The sequence below is a fragment of the Neomonachus schauinslandi genome, chromosome 7 (genome assembly GCF_002201575.2).
Source record: "Neomonachus schauinslandi chromosome 7, ASM220157v2, whole genome shotgun sequence".
Taxonomy (NCBI): domain Eukaryota; kingdom Metazoa; phylum Chordata; class Mammalia; order Carnivora; family Phocidae; genus Neomonachus; species Neomonachus schauinslandi.
This window is the reverse complement of record NC_058409.1, coordinates 29,352,199-29,377,306: the sequence shown is the minus strand read 5'-3', so window position 1 is coordinate 29,377,306 and position 25,108 is coordinate 29,352,199. Positions and strand designations below refer to the sequence as shown.

At 45.1% G+C, this 25,108-nt stretch overlaps 2 protein-coding genes across 2 annotated transcripts in view; one reads left to right on the top strand and one right to left on the bottom strand.

Moving 5' to 3' along the window:
* Positions 1 to 379: 379 nt before the first annotated feature.
* FAM53C (family with sequence similarity 53 member C) lies at positions 380 to 10,291 on the bottom strand. Its single transcript, XM_021701855.1, has 5 exons — positions 10,250 to 10,291; positions 7,122 to 7,351; positions 6,456 to 6,513; positions 4,502 to 5,286; positions 380 to 3,434 (listed from the first exon to the last, which is right to left on the bottom strand). Exons 2-5 carry the CDS (start codon positions 7,197 to 7,199, stop codon positions 3,177 to 3,179), a joined length of 1,179 nt encoding a protein of 392 aa, XP_021557530.1. The 5' UTR covers positions 7,200 to 7,351; positions 10,250 to 10,291; the 3' UTR covers positions 380 to 3,176.
* CDC25C (cell division cycle 25C) overlaps positions 9,768 to 25,108 on the top strand; it is a 35,153-nt gene continuing 19,812 nt past the window's right edge. The window contains exons 1-10 of the mRNA XM_021702097.1: positions 9,768 to 9,775; positions 10,473 to 10,601; positions 14,097 to 14,099; positions 15,862 to 15,880; positions 16,324 to 16,529; positions 17,887 to 17,984; positions 18,650 to 18,695; positions 20,276 to 20,309; positions 20,425 to 20,514; positions 24,110 to 24,270. Coding sequence (XP_021557772.1) covers positions 9,768 to 9,775; positions 10,473 to 10,601; positions 14,097 to 14,099; positions 15,862 to 15,880; positions 16,324 to 16,529; positions 17,887 to 17,984; positions 18,650 to 18,695; positions 20,276 to 20,309; positions 20,425 to 20,514; positions 24,110 to 24,270 — 794 coding nt within the window. The remainder of the gene's footprint in view (positions 9,776 to 10,472; positions 10,602 to 14,096; positions 14,100 to 15,861; positions 15,881 to 16,323; positions 16,530 to 17,886; positions 17,985 to 18,649; positions 18,696 to 20,275; positions 20,310 to 20,424; positions 20,515 to 24,109; positions 24,271 to 25,108) is intronic.

Here is a 25,108-nt window from a genome sequence, read left to right as displayed (position 1 = left end):
AAAGCCTACAAACCAATCTAGACAAGTTCCTGACTGGGTCATCAAACATTTCTCAGGGAGCTAGAATGTATAAATACTTGACTTCAACTTGCTGGAAGAGTGACTGTAGGAGGAGGACATAGGTACCAGGGCAACAAAGACCAAATCAGACTGCCAGAAATAACCAAGGCCTTAACACAAGCCTGGGCCACAGGATATGACTGCCATGGCTGTGAAGGGCCTAGGGACCAGATACCGCCCTCAAAGGGTGAAGGCCCAGCCATGCCCTAGAGGAAGGGGCTATTGGACATAGGTGGCCTTCTCCCTGCTTCTTCCTTGCCTTTCTTTGTGGAGAAGGGAAGAAGACACTAGAGTACACAAGATTGCTTGGGAAAAGGAATTATTCTAATAAAACTTTATTTTTTCAAACACAGCCACAGAGGCAGGACCTCATGTTTAACACACACAGACTTATGGATTTCTTTAATATAAAACAAAGTTTACGAAAAATTTTTTTTCCACTTTTTGTATTTGTAATCCCATTAGCACAGGGACTTTGGCAGCAGGTGGGAGTGAAGGGCAGCTGGAGCTGCCACTGGGCAGTCACCGGGCACAGGAGGAGAGCACCAGCCTGGGAGTGGCTTCACTCACACACGCAGGAATACTCACCTACTGGTCAGCCACACCACACACACAACACAGATGCAGATGTCTACCCAGCGTCAACCACAGCCCTGTAAAGGTGTGCTCCACTCTGGGTAAGCCCAATATGTGAAAATCCGAATAGTCAAAACAGCTAAAGTAGAGGGAGGTTGCTTGCTTTACAAAAGAAGCAATCACACAGGCTGCTTTTAAATGGTCAGCAGTCCAAATGCATCGCAAAATAGCATTTGGCTTACACAGAACTGTTGGAACAGATCTACTGTGTAAAGCAAAATGAACCATTTCTTGAAAAGGCTTGTCCCAGGGTCATGGGTGCTTAGATTGGGAAGCAAGATGACAGTTTCAACTAGTTTAACTTTCCAGATCTTAAAGTAATAGAATTCAAATATGGTATCGGTAGACCCTCTCCCCTAAGGATCGCACCCCCAGGGGCTTTGGGGAAGCCACGGCAGAGGCAGGATTACTGCCCTCACTTCTTCAGCTTAGGGCTTGCAGAGACCCCACTGGCCTTGCCAGTGGCCTACTGGAAGCTGGCACAGCCAATATGCAGCAGAGAGCCCAGGGATAAGGATGCCCCAGGGGAAAAAAAAGCTGGCACCAGGGAAATTATGGCCTAAAGAAAGATTAGAGCCAAGGGAGGGATGAAACCAAGGATGGGCAACTGCTGGGCTCACAGTTTCCCTGGATTCTCCAGAGAGCCTCTTTCAGACCCCTACAGACCTGGTAGCTCACTGATAATACCTGGTAACTAGCAGGAGAAGGGGAAGAGCCTCGGAAAGGTAGAACCTTTAGAGCCAGAGGCTCAAGTATAAATGGCCACCTCCTCAGGAGTGGAGGGGAGGAGACTGCAGCCTCGGTGACACTCCTATCCAACATGTGGGAAGCCAAGAAAATAACAGGTTCAATTCCATGAGGAAGAAAACGTGTGGGCTTTGGTCTTCTTCCCTAACATGAGGAATTGGATCCTAAGACACCCTGGAAATTGAAGAGAATGCCCTTCCTCCAATAAACCAGAATGGCAGGTCCAATTCAGTTGTGCAGGGTCAACCAAAGCTGGATAAAGCCTCACAAGCTATTTGGCAGCTGCTTCAGTATGTATCTCCATTGGTGCCAGGCCTAAGGGTCCGGCAGCCGTTAAACCCACCACTGCAGCCACTGGGACCTGCTGCCCTGGCTCAAGTTATGGGTGAGAAACAAACAAACAAACAAAAAAAACAGGGAAATTCAATCCAACAACAACAAACTCCCAGCTGCTTCTCATAGCCTTTGCTTTACACATCCTCAGCCAACCCCTCAGTGAGCCCCAACCTCCCTGAGGTCTCTCAGGTCCAATTAGAGGCAAATAAACATTTCCTGGCAGGAATGGAAGACAAGCAAACTGGTAAATGCTGACATCCCTTTCCACTTTCTCAAGCAGGTCAGAAAAGAGGTTAGGACTGGATCTTTTAACAACAGGTTTCCCTATAGTCTGCTTCCAAAGGGCAGCGCTGGGATGAGCTTACCCATGCTTACTGGGCACCGAATGCCACTTCTGCAGCAGGTGGGCCTCAGATAATGGGGACCAATACACGGCCTTCCCTCCATGTTCTTGACCCTTGAAGCTCAGAGAGTGTGTGTGTGGGGGGAAGTCCCATCAGTAGAGAGGGAAAGAGAAAGATGGACCCCCTCCAACTCTGCCTCAGTTGCCCACATGCGCTTATATCTACTTAGAGACAAAGGCAAGTTGTATACAGCCTAGGCAATCTAATGAGGAAAAAAGGCCAGCTCAGAATCAATGTAAAGAGCCCTCTCCAGTCCCAATATTAGATCTACCTAGGGGAGGGGATGGGCCTAAGAAAAAGACCATTAGCTGGGGTCACAGCACTTAAAAGACCCTGCCATGCCCCAAAGAGAATCCTCTGGAGAACCAGAGGGGCTTATGGATTATAAGCCTGGTTCCAGAGCTACTTAGAAAAAAGAAAAACTTGATGCCCACCTCTTGACTCTTTGAATAAGCCTGCGATCCCATGAAAATTCAAGATCCTGGGGGTATCATGATGCTCTGCTGTTAAGGAGCAACTGCCTTCCTTCCCTAAGGCTACACAAACACACCTTTCCCCAAGTACACTCCCACACACGCACACACTCACACAATTTCTCCGAGGAGGCTGAATGAACCCCCCACCCTGGCCAAATTCTAAGACACAAGTGCCCTTTGAAGCAAAGGGGCTAGTGAAATTCCCCGAGCTGGGGTCAGCAGACCCCTTCCTTCCCTGCCCATTGCTTTCTCGGTGGCAGGGATACTCACACTCAGGGCCGCCATGGGAAGGGTCTGCTCTGGGGCTGTCCCTCCCGCCACCAGCTCCGTTTATCTTGTCCCGGCCAGTCTCTTGGCATGGTCGAGCTTCCTGGAGCGAGAAGATTTCCGGCTGCCCTGAGTCGGAGCCCTCCACTCACCCCCATTCCCAGGCTGGGCCCCCGGCCTTGGGGCCTCGACACTTGTTAGTAGCCATAGAGAGTCAGTCTGTGTGGCCCCAGGAAGTAGCCTCTCAGTTTTAGTTCTCCTCAATCAGATTCAAGTCCAGGTCCCCAAAGTCCTGCTGGCACAGTGTCCGCTTGCTCAGTGCCTGCCGCCCCCACCGCACGGCCCCCTCCTCCTCCTCTTCGCTTTCACTCAGCACCTGGGAGGAACCCCCAATGGGGCTGCAGGAAGCAGAGAGGGGTGGGGGGCTACAGGCCATGAACCACGGTGGAGAGATGCTGCTGCCTTCCCGGGCTGCTTCTTGGAGACAGAGACCTCCTGAGTATGGTTTCTGTCAAACAAACAACAAAGTTAAGACTGCAAAAAAAGATACCAACTTCCACAAAACCCTGAGCCCAAGTGTCCCTCTTGGTTACTCTTGCAGGCAGGCATCCTAGGCTTTAGGGTAAGATATGTGAACTCCCTAACATTTGGAAAATTTATAATTTCTCCAAATTCTCTAACAAAAGAGTCCATAGTTTCTATCAGATTCAAGATTAGGAGCTCATTTATAAGCTTCATGTGGGCAGGAATATTGTCGGTATGTTTCACAATATTTCAAGTGCCTAGTCACAGCCTGGTACAGAGCAGGTATTCAGTAACATTTGCTGACTCGTTGCAGGAATGACTATGAATAAGCACGTAGATTCTCAAAGAGGTTTGTGACCCAGTGGACTAGAAGGAAGAGTATGAAAAAAGTGGGCAAGGGCATACAACAGCTGTACTCACACTGGGAAGTCAAACCACATTTGCTGAACGTGAATGATGCAGCAACCCGTTTTTGCTTAAGCCCTCACAGACCCAGGGGAAGCAATGAAGGACAAGTGGCAAAACGAGCCCTGAGGTCAAGAAGGGGCAGGACACTGCTGATGGGACTTTTATGGCTTATGCATCCTCAGAGTGGAGAGAAAGTGCCTTTAGCAGAACAATCAGGAATCCCTGTTGGGAGATTTAATATGGGTCTCACCTCAGTTTCTCTAGAACCTCCCCCAGGCCCAAGGAGTGACACAGGACATGAACTTTGAGTGCTAAAATGGGTACAGTCCTGGGCAACCAGGATAGTAAATCATCCTAGCGAAAGCTCAGACAGGAAAGAATGTGCCAGGGGCACCTGGGTGGCTAAGTCGGTTAAGTGTCCGACTCTTGATCTCGCCTCAGGTCTTGATCTCAGGGTCCTGAGTTCAAGCCCCGTGTTGGGCTCCTTGCTGGGTGTGGAGCCTACTTAAAAATTAAAAAAAAATTTTTTTAAATAAAACAGAAAGGCACCTGCCAGGAGTGCATGGAACTAGAGGACAGCTCTCAGGGAAAATGGAAGTCTCCCCCTTCCCAACCAAGCTTCCCTAATCCTACTGGTCCCACCTGATTCATCTTGTCAAAGTCCAAAGAAGGCCGCAGCCGCCGGGGGTCCTCCTCGTGGCGCCGCTTGACTCCAGCTTTGCGGGCATCCAGATCACAGGGTTGTGAGCGGCTTCGGGGAAGATTGCGGAGGCCTCGAGGTCGCCAGGGCAGCTCTGGGGAGGATGCAGGGGAGCTCCGGGCAGAGGGCAAGAAGCGGCTTGCCTGCGGGCCCAGGCTGGGTGACAGGGAGAAGCGGCGCTGGGGTGGGCAAGGTGACAGGGACTCAGCATCACTCTCCCAGGAGCCACTTTGTGGGGAGGTGGCACAGGGTCGAGAGGAATCTTGGGCCAGGGCCAGGCTGAAGAAAGGGGGACTGTAGGGTCTGTGGGCCGGGGCACATTGAGAAGAGGCACTGGGAGCTTGGAGGAACCTGAGGCTGGAGACCCGCTTTGGGGGGCTCTGGTGAGGCACCTGCGGCCCACCCCCTCCACCACTGCCCCGGTGCTTGATGGGAGTCCACAGCTTGGAGGGGGCGGGCCGCCACACCGGCTGCCAGCGAGACAGGTCCACGGGCACTGAGAGTGAGCGGCAGTGCCTCTTGGATGGAGGGGCAGGGGGCACAGGAAGCTTCTCTGGGTCTGGGGGCTCAGGGCTTAGGACTTGGGAGAGGGGCTGCTCCTGTGGGGAACTTCCCGGGCTGGGTGGTCTAAGGTGCAGGCTCAAGCCTGAGGGGTGGTAGCTGAGGTTGAGGCTGTCCTGGAACTCAGCACAGGAACAGTGGGGCAGGCCCCTCCAGGAAGCACCTTCTGGAAAGCATTCATAATAAAAATAGTATTAATGAGGGCTAACGTATTTTTAAGGGCTCACTATTTGCCACACAATGTAATGAGCACTTTAGGTGAGGTTTCCCCAAAACCTCATTATCCCCATTTCACTCAAAGATGACAGAAGTCCAATAACTTGTCCGAAGTCATGTAGGAATGAAAGCCAAAGGAGGAGTCAAACCCAGGTCTGTCTGATGCTAAGGCTAGGTCTCAACCACTCTATGATACTGCCTCCATTATGAGGAAGCACGGGAAACTGAAAATAGTCTCATATACTGCCTGCCACTCCCTCTCAAAGGCAGACCAATTCAAGAGAAGTAAATGCACGCGTGCCCTGCTCATCCCTCACTCCACCTAACACTACTCTGCTCCCTTACCCACCAGCCCCAAGTTGTGAAAAGCAGGTCCATGCTCTTCTTCCTTAGTTCTTCCCCTTCCTATGTGTCACCAGCACCAAGACAGGAGTTAGGGCTGCCAAGGAATAAGAGGTAATCAAGCAGGATCATTTTTATTACTAGAGAGTGCAAACAGGGTAGGGAAGGCCTTTGACGGTGGAACCTGTGCTTCGGAAACCCTAAGACTATTCATGTTCCTTTGTGTCTGGCCATCCACAAAGAAATACTCAAATTAACACACCGATATGGAAAGATCTTCTAGCTATATTATAGTTAAGTTTAAAAAAAAAGTAAAATAATATATATAGTATGCAACCTTTTGCAAGAATAAAAAATACATACTTATAGATAAACTCTAGATGGATAGACAGAGTAATAACCAGAGCTGCTTTTAGGGAGGTGGTGGGAGATGGAGAAAGGAGATTTTTCTCACTGTAAACTTTTTACTATTTTAAAATTTTTGAACTACATGAACATACTACCTATTAAAAAAAATCACATTGGGGGGGGCAAAAAAATAAAAACAAACAAACAAAACCAGATTATCAAAGTCCCATCAAGGTTGGAGGGAGAGCCAACTAAACAAATAACTTCCACACTGGGGCAGTAAAATGGAGATGAGCGTCAATCTCAACAGGTGACCCTGGCAAGAAAGTTGTGGAGGTAGACTAGCTAGCCGGGGTCATTGGAAACCAGTGCAAGAAAGGTGTGGATGGAAGCATGGGCAGACACACAGACACACACACAATGCCTTACCAGACACAAGCTGGAAAGGGTTCCCACAGTCGGAGATGTCTGCATGATCAGGCAGAGGCTAAAAGAGAGAGAATATCCATCATGATTCAGGTTCAGGACACGGATTTCCAGGAAGCCCTCTTCAGCTCACCCCTGGAATTCATGGGCTATAGGGATGTGAGGGACTCCTAAATGTTCTCTTGTCTTCCCAAAGTTAGTGAGTAAAATAATCCACATCTTCCAACATCTACAAACCCTTCTTTTTTTTTTTTTTTTTTTTTTTTAAAGATTTTATTTATTTATTTGACAGAGACAGAGATAGTGAGAGCAGGAACACAAGCAGCGGGAGTGGGAGAGGGAGAAGCAGGCTTCCTGCCGAGCAGGGAGCCCGATGTGGGACTCGATCCCAGGACCCTGGGATCATGACCTGAGCCGAAGGCAGACGCTTAACGACTGAGCCACCCAGGCGCCCTACAAACCCTTCTCCACCCAAGTTTTGGTGTCCCTTCTCTATCAATGGAAAAATACCTGCCCCCTTCCTTTTGGGCTGGGTTTTGAGCCTTTGAGCTCTTCCAGTACAAGTACCATGACTCATACGGCACAGGACATGGGTAAAGTAGTAGCAACAAACAGCCTCAGAAAAAAGGGGGAGGGGGTCGTAGAGAAGCAGGAAGACTGGTCTTTTACCAGACTGATGCTGAAGCGTGTGCATTTCAGCTCATCCAGAGTCTGCTTCTGTAGCTGCTCAGTGATCAGGGTTATCATGATTCTCCCCAGGATCTGACTTGCACACTTTGGAGCAAATGATGGATGTCTTCCCTGTCGTTCTTCCAGACCTCACTTGTGAGCCGTCTTCTGCCACTGCAGCACCATTCTAGCACCACTGGGACTTCCCTCTCCAGTCATGCCTGCTGAGTCTGCCAATTACAGAGGGACCAGCCCCAAGTGATATTAGAAATGTACCTGGCCCAAAGGTGGAAAATGCATGGCACACATACCACAGCATCCCTATGCCAGGCCTCTGGCAGACATCATTAATTGATCGCAGCTCTTTCCTGCTAAGCCTAAACACAGCCTCAGAAACATCCTGAACTTGGCACTCCAGTTAACCAGTAAAATGAACTGGAGTTAGCAAGCATGTTGAAACCTATTTGCCACTCCGAACCTGGTTCATGCTGTGCTTTGTCTACCCAGCGTACCAGCACCAGTTAAAAAACAGCTCAAGTGAGAGAGGGATGCCCAAATGGTTACTTCCATCCTGATTACCCCAATATTTTATCTTCCAAACAGAAACAGAGAGGTACCCTTTTCCTAAACTACAGAAATAGTAACAGGGAACAGGGAGGAGCACTGGCTGTAGGAATCCTTTTTGCTTCAGACCAATCAAAGTAAACAAAGTTTTATGTTCTCTCCTAGCTTGAATGTTTGATATATTGTTTTCCAACAGATACTGTATATATTCTCTTATAAGATGGTAAGAAGATAGAGAAGTGGTACCAGAATTTTTCCAATTACATTTTAACTCTATACATGTTAAAAACAACAACTGTATGACTTCATTCAACTAAGTTTTTAGCCTGATCTTACTCAAAGACCATGGATTCAATTAATCAAGACTCCTTCTCATGGTCAATTTCAGCATAAGCAAACTAATTCTATCAGAGAACAGGCTTCAAGCCCACACAATTGCCTGAGGGGCCTTACTCAATGGAGGAGGGGAGGATAACCTAGTGTTTCCATATGGTTCTGCCTATTCCCAGAAATGACCAGCAGGCAGACAGCTCATCAGAGGGTATACGTAGCATTCTCTAATAGATACAGCAAGCATTCAAGAAATCTAAGTCTTGCTCCAATTTGCTATGACAGTTCTGGGAAATAACTTGACCTTTCTTGGCCTTAGTTAACGTACATGTAAAATGGGCAGAATAAATCTCTTATTAATCTGTCATGGGGACACTATAACACGAAATATCAAAATGCAAAAAGCCTACCATCCAGCCTGTACAAATCAGAGGAGTCCACATAGACTGCTGTTTCTCAAACCCTCCTGTTTGTTGTTCTACACAGCCTAAGAATGCCACAAGTGATAATATCATTAAGATAAATAAGGCAATTGGGTGTATCTATTTGGCTGGATGCCAACCTCCCTCACCTGAACACCTAGGGAAGCCCAAAACGGCTCTCCTGTGACCTCGGAGGCAGATCACTTTCTACTTTTGCAGAAAGAATCATCTCTACCCCATTCCCACCTCAGAGAGAGGTAGGTAAGGAAGAGCAAAGAACTACATGTAGACGTATCTGCAGTTTTTTGGACGCTGTAGGAGAAGTCCATCATCATTACAGTTAACTATTATTTTCATGCATAATTATTATTACCACCCTGAACAAAGTTCCAGCTTCCTGAGAGCTCCCTTCAGCAGCTTCCCCTATGTTCTTGTGGGAAAAGCTAAAGCTTATATCACTTCTGCTCTTGGTTTCTTAACTCTGCCCCAAAAGATCAACTAGAGACGGAACCTAACTGCAGGCTTTTCACCCCAGAGATCCCAGGCCTCAGGCTGACCAGCCATGAAGAGCAGGGAGTGAAGCAAACTCTTTCAAGCTTTTCATGAGGCATGTGGCCAAACAGCAAACTCCCAGCCCTCTCTGGGATCAAGTGAAGAGAGTGATTTTGTGTTTTTCTGCATTTTAATTGTTGGGATGTGGCCACACACGGCGGTAATTGGAACAATGCAACTACCACCACGCAACTGATACTCTCAGCCTGAGTTTCCTAAAACAGGCCAGGCTGAGAGGGGGAACAGAACGGAAGCCATAAGGAATCAAACCAGGACACAAAAGAAGGCAAACCAGCTCCGCGAGGGGCCTCCTCTTTCTCAGGCAGGCATAGAAAAAAGTGTAAGCAACCCTCTCTTGCCGCCTTCCTTCCCCTTCCATTTTGTATATCTGAGGGGCAGAGACAGCCCTGAACGTTCACTAAACAAGTTAAAACTTCTCAGCTTAACAACTGGCACAGGACTCAGCCCTTCACAGAGCAGCAGGCCGTTAGGCCCTCCCCACGGCCCCACCAGGCCCAATTCTCTATCCAGGCTTTCCCTCCACCATCAGCCCCCTAAAATAAAGACTGGACCCCCACCCCATCTCCTATTGGATGGCAGGAGCCCCTGACATTCGCGTTTCAGGGATGCTGAGGTTGTGCTGAAACCTGGAGAACCTAGGATCAAGTCAGACCAAGGGGGAGGAGAGTCACAAATCCCCTGGGGACCTTCCCCCCACGTCCCAGCCCCACACCTCTCGGGGACACTAAAGAAAAACATGTGGGAGGCAGGGAGGTGCATGAACAGGTAAGTGGGGACCTGACTGCTCTTCCTCCATATGGCTCTGGCGGGGATAGGGGTGACAAGTGGGGAGCACCCCTCCCCCCACCCCGATGAAGAAGCGAAAGGCTAGGCCCCCCTCCAGTCTTCAACCTCTCCCTCGGTTGCCCTGCCTGTCCCTGCGGGGTGGGGCATGGGGCGTCCGCTAGCCCCTAGGGGGGCACCAGGGCTCGCTCAAGGGGGCTGTCTTTCGCCTCTTCCCAATCAGCTTCCATCATCTGGCCGCGGGAAGCGAACTCAGGACGCAGGGGATGGAGAGGGTCTGGGACTTAGCACTCCGCCAACCCCTCCCCCACCGGGTCCCGTGCTCTCCCTGCGGAGGCGTCCAGAGAGGCCGTGCCGCGCGCGCGGCCGGGCTGGGGGAAGGGAAAGAGGGAAGGAGGGAGGGACGGTCGAGGTGCCCGCCCCGAGGCCCCAGCGCCACCTGCCCTCGCCACCTACCGCGGCTCCTCCAGCTCCCAGGGCCGCGGCCGGAGCAGCTCTGAGCGCTCCGTTCGCCCCACGGTGCCCTTAAAAGGCGCCGGCGCGAACCAACGGGCCCCTAAGGAGAGTGGGGGCATCGCTCTGGTTCGCAGAATCGCCCTGAACCGCCCGCGGAGGCTCGAACCCCGCGTCGTTTCTCTCTCAAAGTCTTTTTTGAAAAGTGCTGTCGGGAAGGAGCCAGGCTGTTTGATTTAGGGATGAACGTGGTTTCTTCACTATCGAGTCACCCCCTCCAAAATATTGCAGAAGGTGGACGGGCCCAGTTGGCGGCACATCTCCAAATCCGCGGGGGAGACCGTGTCGGACGAAGGTAAACAAAGCCATTCCCCTCGCCCTCGGTTCCAACATTGGCCCAAGTACGGCCCCCCACTCGATTCGGGCCGCGTAACAGAAATAGCCAAAGTTCCTCTTACCTGTTCTCCTGTCCCGCCCTCTACGGCCGCCTCTCAGAAGGAATCCCCCTTCCGCCAGCAGAGGACCCGTCCAAGGCGTGAAGGCTTCTGGGAAATGTAGTCCAAGAGCAGATTAGGGCCTGCTCTGAGTCTCAGGAGCCCCTCTTCTAGCTGCCGGATCGCCTCGAACCTTATAAACCCAGGACTTGTAACGGTTGCGGGGCCGTTCCCAATTGGTTCTGTAATTAGCCCTCACTCAAAACACTTTGTAAAGCTGAGGAGGGCCCAGGACTGTTCACGCCTCCTCCTTCCTCTACGCACCCCCACCCCCCAGCAGGATGAGGTAATGGGGTTGTGATTATGACATCATAGGCGGTTCAGTTGCTTGCGGGGGTGGGGGGGGAGGGGGAGTATGGTGGTTACAGCTGGACCACTTTCCTTAAGACAGAAAGGGAGGGAGGAAGGAAACAGTCAGCTAGGTAAAAGATGTTGATAAGCTATGTATTTCCTCTTCAGGAAGAGGATGCCACCGTTTATTAAATTTCCACCACTACCACCACCTCCCACCTCAGCCAAAGTTTAAGTCTTTTTTGAAAAGACTGAACGTAGACGTTAGTAGGGAAGAGGTTGGGGAACAGCTAAATGGTTACTGGCTCTTACATAAATTTGAGTCTCAGCTATCAAAGAAGGTTTAGGAAAGCAGGCAAAAATGGGGAAAGAAGTTTTAAACAATGCCTTCCTGTTGTGATCTCTTTAAAGGGCAGTTTTAGATTTTTTTTTTTTAATCGATTGGGAAGTAGCAGTAAATGCAAGTAATCTTCACCGTTACACTTAGCAACACGTCCCTTGAAAGACGTCTGTTTTCTCTAAATATTTTGTGCCCCACTCAAATCTGGGACAGATATATAACTGTGATCAGCTAGAAAGTAGAACCAGTGGTGGGGATCTTCCTCACAGAGCCAGGGAAGGGAGTAGGCAGGAGCCCCAAGTCTGCAAACTGAAAAAGAAGAGTAGAGGCAAAGTGAGCTGTTTATCAAGAAAATGGTAGTGGAGGGAAGACGCACTGCACATTTCCTTGCACATTTCAAATCCCTTGGCAAAAGAGGCGGCAGGGGCCATGGAAGTATAGGAGACTTGGTTTCCAATAATTGCTGTTGTGGAGCACTTATTATGTGCCAGGCACTGTGCTACATACTTTAAATATGTATTCTCATTTTTTGCTTAGAATCATCAAATGAGACAAATCTCCCTATTTGACAGATGAAATGGTCAGAGAGATTAAGTGACTGCCCATGTGGTGGGCCAAGGTAATATTACAAAGCAGTCCTTGAGGCTCTAAAGCCCGTGGTCTTCACCACTTGGTGATACTCATTTTATTATTAACCATAGTTAATAAAGTTCAGTGATTGAGAATAGTAAGTTAGCACTGGCTCATTTGCAAAACATTGAAATAAATAGACTTAAAAAAAAAACCCAAAACCCTTCATGTTAGGTTTCGAGGCCTCATTTCCAAAGAAGATTATACCCCTTTCATCAAGTATAAAATAACCTCCAATGCAGCCCAACTTTCCCACCATTACCAACTACAATTAAATCTCCTTATGCCACCTTCAGTTCTCAGATTTTTTTATTCATGTCCTATTTTTTCCTGCTGCCCCATTTTTCTTCTTTTTTTCTTCAACTGCTACCTTGAACCCCATCCTAATTTTTTCCTCATGGGTCAGACCCCATCTCTAACCCTGCTCCAGTGGGTTTTAGAAGAAGATACTACCTGGGCTCCCTTCTGGTCTCCATCCAGATTCACTGAGGGTTCCAGGACCTGGAACACGTCATCCAGGAGGTCATCCAAATGGGTGGAACCCATTGGCTCTAAGAGATGCTCCATTCCCTGCCTAGGAAGGCAGCAGAGTCAGAGGAACATGCATCTCATTCAGACTCTCCCTTTTCAGCCAGTAAAAGCTAAATCTCTACAAAGTGAGGAGAGGTGGGGCTCAGTCCACCATTCAAACAAGGAACCAAAAATAATGCACATACCCCTCAGAACCCTGCCCTGCAGGGGCTGGCTGGGGGGGGGTCCCAAGAATGTAGGGCTCTTCTCCACTGCCTGATCTGGGCATCCCAGGAGCGACGGCTGTACCTCCTCTTCTTGTTTGGTGTTTGAGGGTGAAGTCCTGGCTGTCGCTTTGCCCTGGCAATGACAAATATGTGTAAGACTCAGGTCAAGATAAATGGGCACAGCTCATTGTTTATCACAGTGAATTCGGAGGCTCAGGGATTTCCTGAGAGTCAGGTAGGACCAATGCCCTCAATTCAATAGGAAAAAATAAATCTTCAGGGGCGCCTGGGTAGCTCAGTCATTAAGCGTCTGCCTTCAGCTCGGGTCATGATCCCAGGGTCCTGGGATCGAGCCCCACATCGGGCTCCCTGCTCTGCGGGAAGCCTGCTTCTCCCTCTCCCACTCCTCCTGCTTGTGTTCCCTCTCTCGCTGTGTCTCTCTGTCAAATAAATAAAATCTTAAAAAAAAAGAAAAAAGAAAAAAATCTTCGGATGGGATTAGCACTAAACTTCCTAAATTCCTAATATTCTTCTGGGAAAGGTAATTTAGATATTCCAACTCTCTTAGAAGTCAAGATAGATATAAAGACAGTATCTGACATCCCTTTAAGATACATACTACCTTTTTATACATTTAGGTTGCATGTATGCATGGAAACATGTAATTAGGCAAGTATGTTCTAATTAGCGAAGTCAGCTGGACGTATGAGGTAAAAATGGTTAGAAAGAAAAAACTTCAAAGCAAACTGAATAGAACTTTAAAAACTCTCATGGGCCAAGTATGATTTGTTCCATTTGAAAAAAAAATCTTGAAAATTTATTTTTGGGGCTACATTGCAGGAGAATTAGTTGTAGTAATGATGCAAATTCGTGAGAGCACTCAGATTCTAGTATCTTTCCATCACCCTACATTAAACCAAAGCCACTTGGATGACACTGTTGTTGTGACCACCCACAGCTGCACTCACTTGGGGACCTGCTGTAGAAAACACTGGTAACCAGGTGTGCGCTTGCCATAATCTATCTGTTTTTGCCGCCGCTGTAGAACAATTTCATCTGTCTCTACCTCCCACCTGCAGGGGAAGTATACAGTGGCCCCATGAAGTGTGATTATGGTTATCAAAGCAGAAACCAACTCATCCCACACACATTCCCTTAACCCCCAGTCTGGTTTTCAAACTCACCTGGCATGGCAGGGCTCTGTGCTGACTCCCACACTCACCGTCTCAATCCCAGAGTACAAAGGTTCTTCACACACTTCCTTTCTGGGGAAGCAGATTCTACAGATGAAAGGGGTTTTAGGATAAAACCTAGCTGACTACACTGTACCACCACCAAGATGTGGACACCAGATAAAGATTGTATTTCTGACTTAACTGTTTCTCAAAGATAAAGGTTGCATTTCTGATTTGTTTCCCAGAGTGGTCTGCAAGACATCAGCATGAGTAGCCCTGGGAGCCTTGATAATTCCTAGGTCCCACTCTCAACTTAATGAATCATCATTTTGAGGGCCTGCATTTTAAAGAGCTTCCAGGTTATTTTGAAGTTTTTTTTATTATTATGGAAAAATACAGAGAAGAACACAGCATAATGTTTTGCTACTCAAAGTATGGTCCTAGGACCAGCCACATCAGCATCAGTTGCAAGCTTGTTAGAAGTGCAGAATCTTGGGCCCCAACCCAGACTTACTGAATCAGAACCTGCATTTTAACAAGATCTCCAGATGATTAGAATGCATGTTAAACTTTGAGAGCAGTGATATCATGGATCCCCAGTTACCCATCAGCTAATACTCATGGCAAATCTTGTTTCATCTATGCCCACTACTACCTCCACATGACTATTAAAATCTTCAACATTAAAATAAAAGAATAAATTCTTGGGGCTCCTGACTGGCTAAGTCAGAAGACCATGGGACTCTTGATCTTGGGATCCTGAGTTTGAACCCCACATTGGGTGTAGAGATTACAAAAATAAATAAATAAACTTTAGGGGGAAAAATAATTTTAAATATCACTTCATCAGTGTCCAAATTTCCATAAACGACCGAAGATTGTAATCCTTTGGACTGTGATAAGGATTATGCCAAGAGATGATTCAATTCCCCCGCTTTCCCTCAAAAGAAATTTCCTTTATCCTACATAACCTAGCGTCTAAGAGATGCTGCGCTGTAAAAGGAACACCGAACAAGGAACGCTCTTAGAAGGGGCCAGAGCTGCTCAGCATAAGTACACACACCTGTCTCGTCTCAACATCTGCCATACCAGTGGAGAAGGCTCCATTTCCAACTGAAGTCAAGTAAAACGAAGAGGAAAAGACCCACGCAACGACACAAGAAAGAAGCAAGGAAAGAGAAACGTTTAAAACACCCTGCATCCAAACAAATCTCCCCAGATATTATCCTAAAGGGTGATAATCGCTCACGAATTGCAGTTTAAATCTCCCGGGGTTGGAGGGGCTGAGGGAATGGAGAGCCCGGGAAGGCTGTGACGATTGGTCAGAGGAAGAGCCAATGGTGTGCCAGGCACCCAGGAGGGCGGGGCTTACCTCGGGGCTCGCTGAACGCTGATGGGCCAATGGGCATCCTGCTCTGTCTGAGGGGCGGGGCAAATTGTGTTCCTGCCAAAGCAAGCTCACGCCTGGTGATGTAGAGCCAAACGATTGGCTATGGGGTGTGTGGGGGGGGGGGGCTCGGGGCGGGCGCGCGCAGATTGGCTGGCGCAGCTTTGAGGGGAATGGGATAGGTTTACTGGGAAGGCGGAAGGTTTGAATTGCCAGGACCTGTGACTGTTGATATTCTTGCACCGAGGCTATAACTTCGACCCTCTCCTGAGAGAAGCGCAAACCTGGACCCGAACCTATCCTGTCTAGAAGCAGAATTGTAGTCTGGTTAATTGACTCCTTTCCTCAGATTTCTTTTAATTTTGATTAAGTCTTTGCTTGTGACTGATTTCCCACTTCCGTTTCTCCTGAGGTAAGCGCAGGGCCTTCTCCACCGGAATCTGAGACCCCAGCGTCCCCTCATAGTCCGGTCGGGGTCTCACAAACAGAACTTCAGGGGACCTAAATAGTTATTGTCGCGAGTTAAGAGACCTGAATTCCTTCCTTGCCATGAATCACGAGCTGTGTAGCTCCCGAACAAGTGAAAGCCTCTTTTCATTCCTTTTTTAAAGTCTTGGGTTTGGGGCGCCTGGCTGGCTCAGTCGATGGAACGTGGGACTGTTGATTTGGGGGCCGTGAGTTCGAGCCCCACGTTGGGTTGTAGACCTGACCTGGGGGGGAAAAAAGTCTTACGTTTACCTCTAGTTAAGTCCAGGCTCCGAGGAAAAGGCCAAGCCCCTTGGGGCACGTGCAATTTCATCTTCAGGCCGACCTGGGATTCATCGGTTGGAATTGGGATGCCCCTCCTCCAATATGAGCCGCTGGGCCACTGCTGGGAAGGGTGGAGGAGCTTATGAAAACTGGGCAGCCTGTGAGGTGCTTATGTAGATGATGTTCACCACTTAGCTAGGTTTTTTTTCTTTCTTTCTTCCTTCCCTTTCCTTTCCTTTCCTTTTCTCTTCTTTTCTTTCCTTCCTTCCTTAGGTTTCGGAGGCCATGTCTGCAGAATCCATTTCATCCGCAGGAGAGGAGGGACGCCTCAGCTCAGGACCCAGTTTTAGATCCAGTCGGAGGAAGATATTAAACCTGCTTCTGGAGAGAGACACTTCCTTTACCACCTGTCCAGATCTCCCTAGAACTCCAGTGAACAAACTCTTTGCTGATTCTGCAAACCTAAGCGTTTTGTCTGGGTAAATTCACTTTTCACACCTTATCTCCTTTGCTTTTATGAATAGTCTTTGGGTTTTTTTTTTGTTTTGTTTTGTTTTAAGATTTTATTTATTTGACAGAGCACAAGCAGGGGGAGCAGCAGGGAGATGGAGAAGCAGGCTCCCCGCTGAGCAGGGAGGCTGAGGCGGGGCTCATCCCAGGATCCTGGGATCATGACCTGAGCCGAAGGCAGATGCTTAACCAACTGAACCACACAGGCGCCCCAGTCTTTTTTTTTTTTTTAGTCTTTGGTTTTTTTTGAAAATTATCCTGACTCAAAGATCAGGGGTGAAATTTTAAACCCTGCCCTTCATTAACCATATGACCCTTGAGTCTCAGGTTTTTTTTTTTTTTTAAGATTTTATTTATTTATTTGAGAGAGAGAGAATGAGAGAGAGAGCATGAGAGGGGGGAGGGTCAGAGGGAGAAGCAGACTCCCTGCCGAGCGGGGAGCCCGATGCGGGACTCGATCCCGGGACTCCAAGATCATGACCTGAGCCGAAGGCAGTCGCTTAACCGACTGAGCCACCCAGGCGCCCCTCAGGTTTCTTTTTTGTGACAAAGAAATAATAATCTCTTCCTATCTTACTACGATCTTGTGGGAATCAAATGATGTGATGTCTGGGAGAAGTCTTCGAGAACTCTATTGGGTTATATGAGTTGGTTGTTTTATTAGTATTAATATTAGTGTTACTGTTATTCTTTAAATTCTGGTCATGCCATGCTCTGATACCTCAGCTAGCAAACAAAGTTGGAGAGTTATAGACCTCAGAAGTACTAGAGACTCCAAGGAGAAATCAAATCTGTGTGCTCACAGTGCAGGGGAGAAGATGTGGGGTCAAGACTGATTTCAGGGGCGCCTGGGTGGCTCAGTTGGTTAAGCGACTGCCTTTGGCTCAGGTCATGATCCTGCAGTCCCTGGATCGAGTCCCGCATCGGGCTCCCTGCTCAGCAGGGAGTCTGCTTCTCCCTCTGACCCTCCCCCCTCTTATGTGCTCTCTCTCATTCTCTCTCAAATAAATAAATAAAATCTTTAAAAAAAAAAAAAAGACTGATTTCAGCCAATAATCTTTGGTCCTCAATTTAAAAAAAATTACTTGTCTTACTATGTTGGTGAGGAGGAAATGACATGCAAATTATTGGAGTAGAGAAAAGTGGGAGATTTTTCTCAGCCTACTCTGAAATATTGCCAAAAAGCAACTAGATTTATTTGGACACTGTTTAGATTGTGTGAATGACTGTTGAGGGGTGTTTCAGATGAAGAGGATAATGTGATCTTTGCCTTTTAAGGATATTACAACCTAATAGGAATCTTGATGTACTATTATGTCTCAATAGAGGAACCCCAAAATGTTGCCTTGATCTTTCGAATCTTAGCGGTGGTGGAGAGATGTCTGCCAATCAACTTACCACTTCTGCAGACATTGATGAAATTGGTAAGGAGAAGGGAGGTAAAGGCCTCAAAGGAAAGAACAGCTTTCAAGGGAGAGGACAGGGTAGTTGGATAGATATGGAAGGTGGTGGTAAAAGTAGGGAGAAATCCTTGAAGTTGGAATTCTGTGAGTACCTAGTGGATTTTTGAGAATGATAAGCCAAGAAGAGAAATGTAATATCATTAATAGGGGTCACTTTGCATTTGAAAAGTTTAGACAGGAAGGAATATTTTGTTGACTAACTGATGGTAGGAATGAAAGCCATAGTTAAAATGAGACGTTTTATGCCCTACTCTAATCTCAATAAAGGCAAAGAAACAAACATAAATATTTGCTAACTAATTCTTGTGTTTTTGTAGGGTCTGAGTCCAAAAGGAGTAACTAGTCAACCATTTTAGTATTTGTTCTACTTTCGGATTTCCTGAATGATAAACATTATTTTCTACTCATGAAAAAAAATCTCTGTTGTTTAGGCTAGGGCACTGTTTCCCAGCATTTTTTCTTTGTAAATTCTTAAGTTTTCATGAACTTGTACCTCGTACCATAAACTTAGTACCTATCAAGAGCCTTTGTGTTCAAAACATCAGCTTTTGAAATTAAGAAATGAAGAAAACCAGAAGGAAAGACAGGATGCATGAATAAGAATAACTCTTCATATCTGATTACAGGTCATTTGGATTCTAAAGGACCTCAGGAAATACATTTAACTGGGATGTAAGTTCTTTTGCTAAATGAACCCCACGTTAAAGCCTTTTCAGCACTGGCACAGAGATTTTTATCCTATGCAGACTCTGTAGAATATTGAACCTTTTGCTTTGGGTTAAGTGAACTTGAAAGCCTAGATCCTTCCTTTGAAAGGTTTTTTTAAGTTTCCCAGATCTAAATAGTTCATTTTAACCATTACATACAATCCATATTATATTTTAAAAATGAAAGAAAATGGCATATTACATTTAGGCATCGGCTGTTACCTGCATGTGAGTAGGGCTATGTTAGAGTATCTAGATTCTATTGGCTTACTGTTTGCCCAGCTGTGACTCTGAAGAAGTTTCTTAACTTCAGTGGACCTCAGTTGCTTCACTTGTAATAAATAACAATGGAAATAATACTAATACTTCTCATAACTGCTCTCGTAAGGATGAAATTTAGCACATGCCAAGCATTTTATAATGTTTAGTATTACTATACATGGGGATTCTTTGTTGGAGATCTAAAATGTTCAACTGGGGAATCCTCAAGGAATGAAAAGTAATTTGTGTGTGTGTGTGTGTGAACGAAGCAAAAGAAGTTTATTAAGTGAAGATACAAAAAAGCTCTCAAGAGTGAGAGGTGTCCCAACAGGGTTGCCCCGAAAAGTAATTTTAATTCAACTTCTTAACTTCTTAGGCTTATTGTAAGGTTTCCATTTGACTGTTTTAATCTTCTCAGAACTTTGTTCTTCGATATTTAGGTGAATTAGGTGCCACTACGGTGCACTAGTGAAAGCATTCCGTGACTTTTTAAATTTTTATTTAATTATTTATTTTTTAAAAGATTTTATATTTATTTTTTATTTTTTTAAAGATTTTATTTATTTGACAGAGAGAGATAGTGAGAGCAGGAACACAAGCAGGGGGAGTGGGAGAGGGAGAAGCAGGCTTCCTGCCAAGCAGGGAGCTGATGCGGGGCTTGATCCCAGGACCCTGGGATCATGACCTGAGCCGAAGGCAGACGCTTAACGACTGAGCCACCCAGGCGCCCCAAAATTTTATTTTTAAGTCATCTCTACACCCAACCTGGGGCTTGAACTCACAACCTGGAGATCAAGAGTCACATGCTCCAGTGACTGAACCAGCCAGGTGCCCCTCCATGATTGTTTTTAATAATACATGTGAAAATTTCACTTTGGATTGCTTTAGTTTCTTTGACTTGCTTAAAATGTCCTAACCCATGTAGACTGGATAAAATCCTGGCAGGAAGGATAGTGATTCATAAAAAATAAATATAAGCTCCTAATAGCCAAAGCTGGAAAATTAGTCAATTGTGTCTACATAAGATGTAGGACAAACTCATCATCTTTGATGTATATCTGTATATATGGTTATGCACAAGAAATGAGGGCCTTATCTCCAGGATGTCACTCAACATCTTCATATTTACCAGAGAGCACCCTACATATTGTTACTGAAAGAGACACATCAACTAGGTATAGGGCTCCTTGCATGGAAGAAAGGAAAAGTTGGGATGCCCCAAGCCACTGACAAATAACCAAACAGTATTTGGGTTAACTGACTGGCAGTTTTTTTGATCTGCAGGAATCATCAACAGCACCTTACAAAATGCAGCCCAGTGAGTAGCATCTCTTTCTTGGGTTTGGGTTTGTTTCTCAGGTGGAAGACAGAGGCTTTCCAGCTCACCTGTGGCTCAAGGATGCTGGATTTTCTCAGAAAATGTTCTCTTGTAGGCACAGCTGCGTTGTAGCACTCCAAATGCTTTGGACCATGGCAACAGGAAGAAAGATGCAATATGTAGCTCATCCACAAATAAAGAAAATGTGAGTGGTAAACAGAAACCTAGATACATTAGCACTTTTCTTCCTGTGAGGGCAACTCATCAGTATCATTATGAGACCTAGAACCCTTATGCCTCAGTGTGCAGACAAGCAAACTGCATCACTATAGGCAAAAATTCTTTTTTTTAAGATTTTATTTATTTATTTGAGAGAGAGAGAGAGAATGAACAGGGGGGAAGGACAGAGGGGGAGGGAGAAGCAGACTCCCCACTGAGCAGGGAGCCCTATGACCTGAGCTGAAGGCAGAGGCTTAACCAACTGAGCCACACAGGCGCCCCTAGGCAAAAAATTCTTTATGGTTTGTTTTTTTTCTTTAAGGTTTGACCCTAGAACAGAAACCTAGCTCCAAGTCTTCCACTGCAGGTCGTCATTATTACCCATGTTCAGTTGATTCGTTTAAGGACAAAAAATTTGTTACTGTAGTTTGGGAATTTAGAACTATTTTTTTTTTAAAACAGATAAAGGTAATGTACATAAGTTGTTAACATACTCTTTGCATGGCTTCATATGGGTCTACTTTATTTCTTATTTCTCCCTTAGTCCAGCTTCTTAGAATTCTGAGAAAGCCATGGGCCTTTTTCTCTGAGCCTCAGGCCCTCCATCAGTTTTTTGTTTTTTGTTTTTTTTTGTTTTTTTTAAAAATATTTTAGAGAGAGAAAGAGAAAGGGTGGGGAAGGGGCAGAGGGAAAGGGAGAGAATCCCCAAGCAGACTCCCTGCTGAGTGCAGAGCCTGAGGCAGGGCTCAGTCCCACGACCTTGAGATCCTCCTGACCTGAGCCGAAACCAAGAGTCATATGCTTATGGACTGAGCCACCCAGGCGCCCCCCTCCATCAGTTCTAAGTTGAACTGGGCTCCTTAGAGCCACCTAATCACTAAGATAATTATCTAAATAATCCCTTCAACTAATTCTCTTTTCTAGCCATCTTTTTCTATTTCCTGCCTCCCTTCCTTTCCCCCAGGTCAGTATTTATAAAAGATAGCTCCTGTTCTTTTCTCACACTAAGTTATACCCATGTTTTTGGCTGTTCTAATCAGCTTTCTTGATTTGATACTGTCCTTCTGATAACTTTTTTTTTTCCTTCTGATAACTTTTTAAAAACCTCACCATCCCCTCCCCACTCAGGCTCCCCTCTTCCTCCCTTCCTTTACTTGTGATTGTAAAATTAGTATCCTCCAAAGCAAATCTACATATCATACGTCAAATTCAAACCATAATTTGTATCATCAGGATATAGGATCAACCCTGATTACACTTAATGTGTTTTGTGAGGGTTATTCATGGCTTCATCTGATGAAATGTGTTTGGCAGGGCTTGCTGATGCTTGTCTTCCTCCAGCCAATATAGTTTCTCTTATGCAGGAGAACAACACTTTGAAGTCCTTGGAGTGGTGGGTACCCAGGACCCTGAAGTTTCGAAAGAGACCAGGGGGGCCTTACATGTCTCCCCTTTCTCTACTGGTGAGTCACCAAACATCCTCATCAAGGGTCTGCTGAGGCGTGGATTATCGGGTGGCAGATCTGCATTTACAACCCTTTGAATTTTTCTAAGCAGGCTTGGGTGAGAAAAGGGGTTGGAGAAGTAACTCCAGAAAAGGGAGGAGACACGTCCCCTGATCTTTTTATTTGTTTAAATTTAAGGAGGAAAAAAAATCTTAGGCATTTAAAATTTTTCTGTTTTAATCTTTATTCTTTCTGTGTCTCCTCCCAATTTTTAAAAGTACTATGTGCCCATTGTGAAAATGGTTTTAAAATATAGGAATATAGGAATATAAAAAAGGAGATAGCTACCTCATAGAGGGAAAACTGCTATTAACATTTTACCTCATTTCTTTACAATCTACTTCCCTATTTTTGGACACTTAGTGGCACCCAGATTTTGCTTTTACAAATAATGCTATTATGTAATTCTTGAGCATCAATCTTTACCTATATTTCAAAATATTTTCTTTAGGATTAGTACCAAGAATTATAATTACGAGGTTAAAGTGTATATTTTTAAGATTTTTGTTACATATAATGAGATTCCTTTCCAAAAATGTAGGAATTTACATATTCATGATCAATCTATAGGTCTTTGGATAAATGTTACTATTTTTTTAACTGCTAATTAGATTGGTAAATGTTTTATTTTATGTTAAAAACAATTAGTAGTGATTTCATGTGAATATTAGCCATATATATTTTACCTAGTAAATGACTGTGTCTTTTGTCCATTTAGCTACTGGAGTCTTAAGTTACCCAGGCACTCACTTGCTTTTAATAGACAGTGGATTCAAGATAACTCTAGGGATTTAGGGTCTAATCTCAATCCTAGGGAAAAGTCATTTCTATCTCAATCCCAGGGAAAAGTCATTTTAACATAGCCCATCATAAGTAGATTAGGTTGACCATGTTTCAGATTTTTGATTTCTTGGAGAAAAGGAAGACTTGGAGCATGGTAAATTACTGAAAGGTTTCCTGTGTGTATGTGTGTGTGTGTGTCTTTTAATGTGGTAAAGTATACATAACATAAAATTTGCCATTTTAACCATTTTTAAGTGTACAACCCAGAGGCATTAAATACATTCACAATGTTGTGCAACCATCACCACTATTCATTTCCTTTTTTTTTTTTCATCATTTAGAAGAGAAGCTCTCTACCCATTAAAAAATAACTCCCCCATTCCTCCCTCCCTCCAGCTCCTGGTAACATCTAGTCTATTTTCTGTCTCTATGAATTTGACTTTTGGACACTTAGTGGTATAACGTTCTGTTTATCCATTAATTTGTTGATGGACATTTGGATTGTTTCCACCTCTTTCCATTGCGAATAATGTTACCATGAATATTGGTATACAAATATCTGTTCGAATCCTTGCTTTCAATTCTTTGGAGTATATACCCAGAAATGGAATTGGTGGATTATAAGATAATGCTATATTTAATTTGAGGGGGAACCACTATACTGTTATCCATATCAGCTGCACCATTTTTATTTTTATTTTTTTAAAGATTATTTATTTACTTATTTGTCAGAAACAGAGAGAGAGAGCACAAGTAGGGGTGGCGTCAGGCAGAGGGAGAAGCAAGCTCCCTGCTGAGCAAGGAGCCCAATGCAGGACTTGATCCCAGGACCCTGGGATCATGACCTGAGCTGAAGGCAGACGCTTAACTGACTGAGCCACCCAGACTTCCCTCTGCTGCACCATTTTTAAATCTTTCGTTTTTTTGGTGTTACACTGTATGAGTGTTTTATGTATTCTGGGTATTAATCCCTCATCAGGTATATGACTTGCCAATATTTTCTCCCATTTTGTACATTGTCTTTTTACTTTCTTGGTGGTATTTTTTGGTGCACAGTTTTTAATTTTGGTAAGTCCAATTTGTCCATTTTTTTCTTCTGTTGCCCATGCTTTTGTGTATTATTAATGAGATCATTGCCAAATCCAATATTATGAACTTTTTCCACTGTTCTCTTCTAAGAGTTTTACAGGTTTAGCTTTTATGTTTAGGTCTTTGATTCATTTTGAATTAATTTTTGTATATGGAAGGTAAGGGGTCCTGAATAGTTATTAATATTGTCCATATAATTGACAGGACAATGGAAACTTTTTGGAAAGTGAAATGAAATATCTGGGCAGCCCCATTACTACACTTCCAAAATTGGATAAAAATCCAGAACTAGAAGATCAAACAGAGGAGATTTCCAATGAATTGATGGAGTTTTCGCTGGAAGATCAGGAAGAGCCCAAGGTAAGGTACTGTCTGATATCTTTGCATTTCCCATATTCCTTCATTCTTGAATAAACAATATTGTGCATCTCCTGGGTTTTAGCCACTGGGCTAAGTGGTAGGTCTACAGAGATCAAGAAGACATGGTCTCTATACTCCAAGGGCTACCTGACTGATAGGGTATCTGGTAACCATGGGATTTTTACTACTGCTGGGTGAGAAGGTTCCAGTTAGTAGTTTGAGGACATCACTATCAATGTAATTCAGTATAAGTTATGCCCCCAGAGTAATAGTAATGGATGGAACGTACCTAGCGTGATTTTTCAGCTATTTTACATTATATCCTCCCTGTGTCCCTGGGAGGCATACCTGAAGCCTGTGGCTTATTAGCCATGTACTGATATGCCAAAGAGAGATTCTGAGGTTTTTGGCATTTCCGAATCAACTTCATTTCTTTGAAACAAATATGTGTAGGAGTGTGTTTTTTAAATTTATTGATTAAACAGGCAAATGTGATATAGTTGAGTCCTTGGATTCTAGTCCTTATTCTCTTATTTAGTGTTATGAGCATGAGAAAGACACTTAACCAGTATAAAACTCATTTCTCATTTATAAAACAGAGCATAATAATGAGAAATACTTCCTCAGTAGGATTTTTGTGAATATGATTAAGTATTAAATGCAGTTTATAGTATTCCGCATACTTTATTATTGTTAATAAAAACAAATGTAAGCTGTAACAACATTTGGTAAATATTTGTTGAGACTGATATGCGCCAGGTGCTATACCAGAACTGAGGACAGAGTTGTGATTAAGATGGACAAGATTCCTAACTTTCATGGAGCTCGTATTTATATTTTTTC